Source organism: Morus notabilis, unplaced genomic scaffold (assembly GCF_000414095.1).
Source record: "Morus notabilis unplaced genomic scaffold, ASM41409v2 Scaffold1684, whole genome shotgun sequence".
Lineage (NCBI taxonomy): Eukaryota > Viridiplantae > Streptophyta > Magnoliopsida > Rosales > Moraceae > Morus > Morus notabilis.
In genome coordinates, this window is record NW_010361024.1 from 55,534 (window position 1) to 66,100 (window position 10,567).

Here is a 10,567-nt window from a genome sequence, read left to right on the forward strand (position 1 = left end):
TTGTTTTACGTATTTTTGTCGTTTTTACATAGCTCAACTACATGTTACGATCAGATACGTGTTATCGTCTAAAAACGGAAGTGTCAATGTCATTTGATCTTTTGTTGTTTTCATGATTATCTGTGGTTTTTACTATTGTTGTAATTTGTCAATTGTCAATGTATCTGTTGTATGATTCTATTTTTTTTTTTTTGTCGTTTAACTTTAACTTTTCGTTTCTGCTATTTGCCGTCGTTTTTACTTTTTATTATCGAGGTCGTTGTTATGTATAATTAGAGCAGTTGTTACTCGTCAATGTTGTTCATGTCGTTTACACGTGTTTTTGTCGTTTGTTTTTGTTTTTTGGCTCTGATGTCTTGATGTCTCATTGTCGTTTGAAGTGTTTGTATAGGGTGAAATTCTACAATTAAGTTATTCGGATGATTATGCTAGTATCCCAATTGCAATGAAATGAATCAGCATAAAAATAAAAAAGATGTTAGGTCTTTGGGATTTCCACTATATTTGTAGAATGAAAGGACAATGATGTTCTCCGCAAGAGTCGAGAAAAATAAGATGGAAAAATAATGAAAAGTATGAAAAAGTATGTAGTTCGCTTTGTGAAATATGTAGAAGTCTGAGAGCAGGTATGAGAATGCGTGAAGCCCTGTCTTAGGAGTGTATGGTCTCCATTTATAGGCCCTTTATGGCTGAAAATATGTCTTGCAGTAGTTTCCAGTTTGACTTTTGATTGAAAACCCTTTAGGAAGATTTTCCATGTATAAAGAATGCATAAGAAGAAGTTAATATGATATTTGGCTTTCCTTTTACTGTTTTTAGGCGTGATCCCAGAAAATATATTGAAAATATTCATGTAAAAAGGGATCCTCGGTGCAGATCTCAGATGTCAAGCTAGTTGGTCCGTTTGACGACTCATTTAATGAGCCGTTAGTTTTGTTATTCTAATAGTCCGTTCTGCGAGCTGTCGGCGGCTTGCAGCTCATTTCAGCCGCTGATTTCATGAATAATTCTCATTCTTTGAAACTCATGTTGATATGTGTACGGTGAAAAATAAGTGACAAAAGTTTACCTCAATAGTGTTCAGTCGTTTATAGTTGCAGCAGTTGACCTCAATAGTGTTAAGTCGTTTATAGTTGCAGCATTGTTTTCTATATACTTTAATATTGCTTTCGGAAATAGTAGAAAATAGGTCAATATGAAAAATTTAAGAAAGTATATAAGCAAACTTTTAGTTATAGAAATTAATAGACTATAACTTGTCAAGTTATAGTTCATTATGGACAAAAATCGTAAATTATGGACAATAATTTGTCAAGTTATAGTTTATAACCAGACAAGTTATGGATAAAAATAATAATTTTACCTATTTATTAACTTATGTAAACTATTATCTTATTAATTTTAATTCATCTCAAATCTTATCATATTTTCATATCTCCCAATTGCTTTCCTATTGGTAACTGGTTAGCCTTTTGACAATCGGTTTATTCTGCGTTTACCAGTTTAGGTTGTCGTGTTCTACTTGGTTATAAAAAGCCCAATAACCAGGGAGCCATCCAAAATCAGCCCACTCTATATCTTTTCAGAATTTTCTTTTCCGTTTTTTTTTTTCCCAAATAAAACTTTCCTTATGCTTCATATTTCATAACCAGATTCAAACAAATTTTCTTTCATAATTTCCATTTTCGGTCATGACCCACTTGATCACTTTGCAAATACTTTTAACATGCAGAGGACGTTTGATTTATGTATTTGGATTCATGATTTAGAATTATTTTCGTTTTATGTGTATTTTTTATAATAAAAAAATACTGTAAAGAATCATGAATTATGATTTAAAATTATGAACGAATATAAAAAATAAACGTTACAGTAAAGTTTATTTAGTCTGTTAATTTAAATTTTAATTTAAATTAATATGTAATTTTATGTAATAATTTTTTATTATATTAAAAAATTAAATTTTATTATTTTTTAAAATTTTTATTATAATAAAATTTAAATCGATAAAATGAGCCATAATTATATTCGCATATTATTCATCGTCTATAGTTTTTCCCAGGGAAAAAAAGAGGAAGAATAAAATGAAAATAAATTAATAGAATATTAAACGAAAATAATAATATTAGTCGTTAAATATCTATTCCTATGTTTGCCCATCCCTTTCAGGGACACCAGCCTCGTGAATGCAAATTCTACGCCTGCTGATCGGATAAGATCAGACCAGAGAGCCCATTTCTTCAAAAACATCATATACTCACTCACTATATCTATATCTATATCTCTCCCCCTTCTCCTTCTTTTCGACCATTCTTTCTTTTGGAGAGTTTCAGATTACCCCCCACCTCTATTTTTTCGTTTTCATTCCCGAGAAAATAATTTATTTGTTTTCATAGAGACTTTTGGTGGCCACGAAAATTCTTTCTAAGTGGGTATGCATCTAAATCCCTGACCTTGAAGGCTCGAAAGCGATAAGAGAAGTCACTCTATCTATAGGATTTGATTTTGGGATTTATAAAGCGACTGCCAAAAGATTGAGATTTGTGGATGGAAGAATTCAATGGTATGTTTATTATTATTATTATTATTATTATTATTATTATTATTACTGAAAAGTTGTATTTTTTGCGGATCGGAATTAGTGGGTACTTTTGTCAGTGGCTCTGTATCGTTAGAGAGAGAGAGAGAGAGAGACGTTTTGGCCGGTTGTCTGACGTGTGCTTTATTTGTTAGGGTGTATTTAGTAGAGGGATTCGTTCCCTGATTTGAATCATGATTTGTGATTCATTACAGTATTTTCTCTCACAAAAAATACACGTAAATCAAAAATAGTTCGAATCACATGGTTTGAATCCTCCAACCAAACGAACCCTTAATCGTAGGCTTATTTTTGTCGAGACGTGTTTATTTTTTCCTTTTTCTTTTTCCATTCCTTCCTTTTTTTTTTTTTTTTTTTGTCTCCTCTGATATATTTAGGAATTTAATTTTTTTTTCCTGTCGGGGATTTCGTTTCCAAACTCGACGAAACGAAGATCGAAGACATAGTTTTTCTTCTTGGAATAATTCTATATCGTGGGATGATGCGGTTCGTGGGTTCTTTCCCTGTTTTTTCTTTTTTTCTTTTTGTTTTGGTTTTCAATGTTGTTGTTCTGTGATTGTTATGAGCTTCGTTGTTAAATTCTCATTTTGTATAATTTTCATAAAAAACGATTAAATTTCTAGGCTTTCTCCGAGGTTTTTCTTTATAATTGATTCCGATCGCTTTTATTTTCCTCTCTTCGTGAAAATTTCTGTTTTTTCCACTTGGATTTGCCATTTAGGAGTGTGCAAATACTTGTTCTCTGAAATTTTATTGTTTTTCTTTTTTTATGTTCAAACAAATTTTTTTTTTCCTTCTGTTCCTAAAAATTAGGGTTCTCTTTTAGGCTTAAATTTACTGGCATATGCTATATTTAACCTTGTTCTGTTCTTATGGTATCTCTCTATTCTAGTCTTCTATTGGAGTTTGTCCGTTAGGGTTTATGGGTCGTTGTTATGTTAATTCCTTTTCCTTTGATTTTATGAATACCAAATTATTATGTTTGATTCAATAGCAGGTTTTCAATGGCGATCTGAGTTCAATCTGCTGAGAAAATTAAGAGGTTTCAGCGAAGAATGAGCTCCTTAGCCATGGAAGGTTCTTGTGAAGCACAAATCAATGGCGAAGCGGCTGATCCAGGCCTCCAGGTTATTAGATACTCTCCTTACCAGCCCTGCACTAAATTATCACCGCCATGGTTTGAGTTGAGAGTGTTCTATGTGAGGGTCAGTAATTTCAAGGTTGATGATTCAACACCGGAATTTCTAACTCTCAACCATATTCCTCTAAGCCCTGACACCCTTTTGGAAGTTAATGGCTCTAGAGCCAGCATTTACTCCGACGGAGTCTCGTCCCTTCTTAGAAGGGATCGCGCGGATAAGAAATCCGAGGAGGCCACGTTTGTGAGCACGGACAGTATAAGGTTAACTGGGAGTTTGAAATTCCAGGTGTTTGATAAAGACGATCTCATTCTCTCTGGAGTTCTTGAGATGTCCAACAGTAATGGGTTTGTTGGGGAGTTGAAAAACAGTGCCAAGCGATGGAGCATGAACTGCGAATCAGAGATAACCACTGCGGCAGGATTCCTGAAAGGGAAACATCTTGGTGGCACGGAATTGCCCGCGCCAACGATTGAGGTTTATGTTGCGGGTTGCTTTTCTGGAACGCCGATTATCTTGACAAAGACTTTGCAGCCTTGTTTCCGTAAGAAGCACATCAGGAAGGGGATGTTGGATGCAATACCAGAGAATGAAACAACTGAATCGCAGAAAGATGTGGCTCCAGAACTTGATTTGCAGGTAATGATCCGAAGAACTTCTGATTTGGAGGATGGATATCTGTGATGTGGTTTTTGGCTTTCTCATTTTACATTACTCATTCATCTTTTTTCTTGGCAAGCAATTACTGATTCATCTTGTACCTCACAGCATTATAGCATTTTTCATTTATGGCATTGATAAAGATCTAGCATGTTATTGAAGATTATGGTTTAGCGTTGCAGTTTGGTTTCCTAGTCCATTTAGTCATAACTCATAAATCAATGAAATGACCCAGCAACCTCTAGGATGTAAATGAAAGACATTGTTTGAGCTATTCATTCATGCATGATATGGTTACCTTTTTGTTGTGATTCCTGTCTATGAACATGTCCCGTCAGATGAAATCCAGTTTGTCTTGGACGAGGACTGCCAAAAGAATCTTATCCTAGATATGTAATGGAGTATGGGCAGGGCACGGGTTTCAAGTCATGGGATAGTACTCATTTGTATTTTTTTTAGCTGCGTTATTTTCAACACCCTTGTTCTGCCAAACACAGACGTGGCATGGGCTGGCCAATGTCACCATGGGGCCCACACATTACTTAGGTGTTTGGGTACTTCCATCACAGAAGTTGGGTTTTCCGTAAAATAAGCGTCTCTGGTTTCATAAGCAAAAAAAGCCATCTCCAGCTTGTTAATCTTTGTTTCTGTCATCTTATCTCTATCCATTAAACTATTTGGCTTTGTCCAAAATATTTGCTTTTATAAGTGTTTACTTTGACTCATACGTGTCTTGGAAACGAGTAGAGAAGATGATTGTGGACAACATGCATCGATTTCCGTCGCTTTAGCTGAAAGTTTTCAACTAGATAAGGCATCAACGTATTGTTATCATTTCTACTAAAAAAAAGTGTTGTTATCATTTTTTAATTGTGACGCCACATCAATAATTTGCTCTCTTGCAAAATTTCGACACAGAATATTGAACTTTTCTTAGTTGCCTCTGCTCACATTCATATTTTATAACTATAGATCTCTTTAGTAGTTAGAGAGAGAGAGAGAGAGAGAGAGTTCAGTCTTTGTGTATTATTTTAACGGTGTCGTTGGCCCATGTATTTTCTGTTTGTTTCAATTTTACTCGTTGTAAAAGAAGATGCAAACAGAACAAATGTGAAAAGTTTGCTTACTGTCTGTGTTGTTGAACAATCTGCTTGTACATTGTTTTCGTTTTTCTAAATTCTACTTAATTATACTTGTTGGGCTTCTGACTTTTAACTCTCTCTTAAATTTGGAATATGCAGTTGGCGGAATACAGAAACTATAAACCAGAAAATGAGGAGGATTATAACAACATGTATTGGAGGAGAACAGAATACATGGAAGGTGAAGATGGTGAACTCTCCTGGTTCAATGCTGGAGTTAGAGTTGGGGTTGGGATTGGACTTGGCATTTGCCTTGGAATTGGTATAGGCGTTGGCTTGTTGGTTCGTACCTACCAAACAACCACTCGGAACTTCAAAAGGAGGCTTCTGTGACGACCACTTTGTTCACGCATAATATATATCGTATAAAGGCAGCTAACTTCGTCTGTGTCCTTGACATCGAAAGTGAAGATTTTGACTGTGTAGCCGACTGTTGGAAAAAAAAATTTTGTTTACGGGTGTATTTTGTTAGTTTCGTAATGCGGTAATGCTTGTTTAGAAAAAAGTGTGACATATTTGATTCCTATACAAATGGGGAAATAAATCTTTTTCTTGTGTTCTCAAAGTTAGAATGACTAATTTAAAGCTTGTATAAGTTGTACTGTCATTGTAAATAAAACCCTTTTTCTGGAGAGTTTATGAAGTGTTTGGATTTAATTTGCAGTAGTAGAATAATGTGGACTTCTTAAAGTTAACCATGGATTTTAGCTTTTCCCACAAGGAAAAGAAACAGAAACGAATATTAGAAAACGTACTTGCTTTGTGAATTATTCTTGAAAATAGGAAAAATATCACTAAAACAAAGACATGCATCCAATCATTCATTTTTCCAGATGTTTGATTGGCCAGTTTCCCAGGATACCTAGATTTATCCATGTTTAAAAGTACAGTTTTCTTAAAATCCGAGCCTGATCTTGCTCTTACAGACGCACATTTACCACTAAACAACATGAGGATTGTAATCTCCTTGTTAATTTAGCTGATAATTGATAATATTTTTCAGCTAAAACTCAAGGCATTTATAGATTACTCCAAAAAAAAAAAAAAAAAAAAAATCCTCAAGGCATTTAGAGAATTTCCTAGTTCTCAGAACATCAGAAGGAAAATAGGCCGACTCAGTTCAGCTGGCTGGTGGTGCAAGGGAAGGTGGTTCCGGAGCCGCCACAGCACCAGAATAGCCGTTGGTGGGATGATTGAGCTTCTCATTGGAACCCCATAAAGCAGCTGCTTTGGCATCATCTAGAGCCATTTGTCTTGAAAACTCCTCATAGTCATACGCCAATACGGCTTTTCCACCAAAGTCCGTTGGGAGATTTTCCTCATCAAAGTACTGTCTCATAAGCTCCACGCTATCTTTGTTCTTAGGGTAAACAAACTTGACCTTGTGGAAGGTCTTGGTGTCCAAGAAATACTTCACAATCTACATCAATAGCAAAAATGGAGAATCACAAATCTCGAAGAGGAACAAGAAGCAACTAACAAATGTTGTTAGAGATGCAATGTTAAAGTACTAAAAAGGTCAGTGAAACATCCGAGTTGTGTTGTTGCGGAGAACATCCCTTACAGTCCAAACATGGAACTAGGACTGAACACGACAATGTATTTCTCTCTACATCACATCCCAACATTCTATTTTCTAGTGAGAATATCACCACAATCACACCCGATACATCGGTAAGATTTTAACCTGCCTTGATCAAGAACTCAAATTGTTCAATCATCACAATGAACCAAAAATCACTTTTACCGTCTGTTGGCCATTCTTAACATCAGCTAAGAAGAGAGATAAAAACAGGTTTTGTTCAGAACTCGAACCTTCCAAAAGGCTTCAAAAATCCTCGGGGGATTATACAGAAAAGCCACAGCCAGCCTCTCCGGGTAATGGTTCTGCAGAATATTGACAGTTTCTCGAGCTGATTTAATCGGCACGCTTGTGCTCAATGTCCACCCAGTAAAGTCTATCAACCATGCCATTTGTTCTTGACCCTCTGGAAGGTTTAGGATTGCATTCTCTATAAGATACACAAGATGTCTCATCTGATTATCTAATGACGCGGTGTTCTGCAAATAGTTTTAGCACGCAATTAGTCTTCAATACTAATCAAACAGATCAACAAATTTTCAATGTGATTCACCCAGATACTGACCTGTCTAGCCGGTCTCAATATAAGAACACTCCGCCCATGCCGGTCATGAAAATTTGCTCTGTAGACTTTTCCGGTCTCACCTTCAATTGCAACTTGATCCTAACAACAACAACCAAAATACACACACACACACACACACACACAACCATGCTTCAGTAGTCGGTAAAATTTTATAGGCAAACTTAGAAAATGGACCTGCTCATTTTGTTAGTTACCCATCGGATCTCCTCGGGCTTAAAAGTCGATCTCCATTTAAGCGAATCTTCCAGCATCTTCCTTGATTTTTCTATGTTCCAGTTCCGAGCTTCCAAGTACCTTCTGAAGCACGCATCAGTGCAGTACTGTGAACTGCGTCCAGTTAGTGGCCCAATCGCAGCCCTGAGCTCGTTGATCTGGCATATTAGAAACAAGTATATGCAACATTATCTCAAATAGACGTATTTTTTTAGTCTCTGAAGCTTCATTGCAGAAATCAACTACAGCCAGGCATACCGTTATCTGTTGCTGTGATGAATCATTCTCCTGTTCCTGATGAAAATTACTCCGTCGACGAAACATGCCACTCATTTTGCAATCTGTCAAACGAGGACTAACTTCAGCTTTTAAGATGTATCACAATGGACTAACTTTTATTATGCAAGAAATGTTTTAAAATTTTTCTTTTAGGGCCAAGATCACTTGTGTCAAACAAAGAAATGGTGAGCAAATAAGCGAAACAGATCTAAGGTGCAAAATATTTGGACAAGCAAGATTCCTTGGTCAAAAAGTGGCAAAAATTGAACTGAACATTTAAACAAGTAGTACCCAAGTCAACAATTTGCGTTCAGAAAAGAAACGCCACAGCAAGAATTCAGCACAAAGATTTTTTTAAAAAAAAAAAAAAAGCATTGACGTTCAAAACAAGTAAAATGCTCTTGCAAATAACCTATTAAATTAAAATTTCTAGTTTATTTTTTAAAGATAAAAATCATAATAATACGATCAACATAATCCCTAATGTCTCCAAATGTCGGAAAATGGAGTGAATAGTAACCAAATGAAAGGCTTGTTAAGTGAATCGTATTTCATATCAACAAACGAAACATGACCCAACCACTTCAAGGGAAAAAAGAAGGGGACAAGGAATTTAAGATCGGGTTACACATATAAATAACAATTTTTTAATAAGATTTTAGAGAACGAAAAATTAGAATACATGAGTCCATGAGACAGAAAATCTGCACTTATGTCTGCCTAACATTTTGTCTGTGCGAGTGTCCAATTTTCAAGTTCAGCTTTACTGATGTTTAATTATAAAAAAAAAAATGAAAAATAGAAAACTTTACTGATCTTTTTCCAAAAATAAATACAAAATTTGGGTGAAAAAACAGAGTCCTAGGTTTTTCTTTTTTTTTTTAAAGGAAAAAAAAACGCAGGACCTTGTGCATTCCAAAAAATTTGGAATCGTCAAAACCAAAATCCACGAGCAAAAAAAAAATAAAAAAAAAGAGCAGGAAAGTGGCGAAAAATTATCATCGAAATATAAACAAATCGCAACTCGTAACAGAAAAATAAAGGCAAAGAATAGAGATTTGCAGATTGAAAAGGAGGCAGAGTGGGAAACGGAAAGAAGAAGAAGAAGAAGAAAAAAAGAACTTAGCGTACCCGAAGAGATAGTTCGCACGACCTCCTATCTCTCTCTCTCTATTTTTTCTTTTCTTTTTTGCCTTTACCCACCCCACCAAGAGAGAAAATTCTCTTTTTCTATTCACGAGAGTGCGGTGATCATCAAAGCCCGGACCATGAAGTCCAAGACGCACAGCTGTGAAAGAGAAATGGAGAGAGAGTGTGAACGATGACGAGGGGACGGTCTTATTAAAACAGCAAACAAACAGAAATAGAAAAGTACTAAAAGGGTAAAAAAATAAAAATAAAAAATAAAAAATAAAAAAAACAAAAATGGGAAAGTGAATTTGGAGTAGCTGTTGCTGGTCAAGTGGCCAAAAAAAAAAAGTAACAACTGCTGATATTTTTCTCTCTCCTCAACACTCAGCAGCTCATCAGCTCATCAGCTCATCAGCTTATGCTTGTTTGTAAGTTGGTGTTACCGTACGGTGTGTGCCTGTGTCAAAAGCTAAAGCCACGTACGGTTCTCCTTTCACGAAACAACAGCCGACAAAAGTCCCCACGTTTGATGTCCAAACGGATTTACATTTTTTTCATTGCACCACACCGTTATGAGTAAGAGTTCGACCAATCTGCAGGCCTTCATTAGCCCCAAAAAAATAAGAATTCAAATGGCCTTGGCCTGCCCGTCGTTTTTCTGAAATGACGACAAAAATGATCGCAATCGAGGATTAATATTAAAATAATCTAGCAATATTTTTTAACTTTCAACAGTGCTGTAAATTTTAAAAAAATTATTTTTAATTATGTTAAAGAAATAAATAATTATTATAAAAAATAATTGAGTATTTAGTAAATTATAATTATAATAATTATTTTGATTTTAAAATCAGTGTAATAATATTTAGTAAATTATAATTATAATACTTGTGTTTATTTTAAAATCAGTGTAATAGTATTTGATAAATTATGAGGTTGAATTGTTATAGATAGTTAAAAATTACGACTATATTATATTATATTATAATATAATATATATAATTACAATATAATATATATTTAATATTATATTTAATATAATAAAAAAACTATTATTATATAATATATTATATCATTATAATATAGAATATAATATTATTATTAAAATACTTAATATAATTATAATATTATAAAAATATTATAATATTACATAAAAAATATTAATATTTCAGTTATAATATAATTAAAAATTACAACTATATTATATTATATTATATTATATAATCATTATTATAT

General features: G+C 34.3%; 2 protein-coding genes across 5 annotated transcripts; one reads left to right on the forward strand and one right to left on the reverse strand.

Moving 5' to 3' along the window:
- Positions 1-2,180: 2,180 nt before the first annotated feature.
- On the forward strand, positions 2,181-6,169 carry LOC21386871 (uncharacterized protein At1g01500). Of its 4 annotated transcripts, none has more exons than XM_024165616.1 (3): positions 2,181-2,563; positions 3,594-4,377; positions 5,640-6,169. In XM_024165616.1, the coding sequence occupies exons 2-3, from the start codon at positions 3,655-3,657 to the stop codon at positions 5,871-5,873; spliced, it is 957 nt and encodes a 318-aa protein (XP_024021384.1). In that variant the 5' UTR covers positions 2,181-2,563; positions 3,594-3,654; the 3' UTR covers positions 5,874-6,169. The 4 variants fall into 4 exon arrangements, with proteins under 4 accessions (XP_024021384.1, XP_024021385.1, XP_024021383.1 ...); XM_024165617.1 differs by having other exon boundaries at positions 3,597-4,377; XM_024165615.1 differs by lacking the exon at positions 2,181-2,563 and adding an exon at positions 2,968-3,085.
- Positions 6,170-6,303: 134 nt separating this feature from the next.
- On the reverse strand, positions 6,304-9,522 carry LOC21386872 (phosphatidylinositol transfer protein 3). Its single transcript, XM_010098085.2, has 6 exons — positions 9,332-9,522; positions 8,180-8,262; positions 7,903-8,079; positions 7,688-7,786; positions 7,356-7,601; positions 6,304-6,960 (listed from the first exon to the last, which is right to left on the reverse strand). Exons 2-6 carry the CDS (start codon positions 8,252-8,254, stop codon positions 6,661-6,663), a joined length of 897 nt encoding a protein of 298 aa, XP_010096387.1. The 5' UTR covers positions 8,255-8,262; positions 9,332-9,522; the 3' UTR covers positions 6,304-6,660.
- Between the last annotated feature and the right edge of the window lie 1,045 nt (positions 9,523-10,567).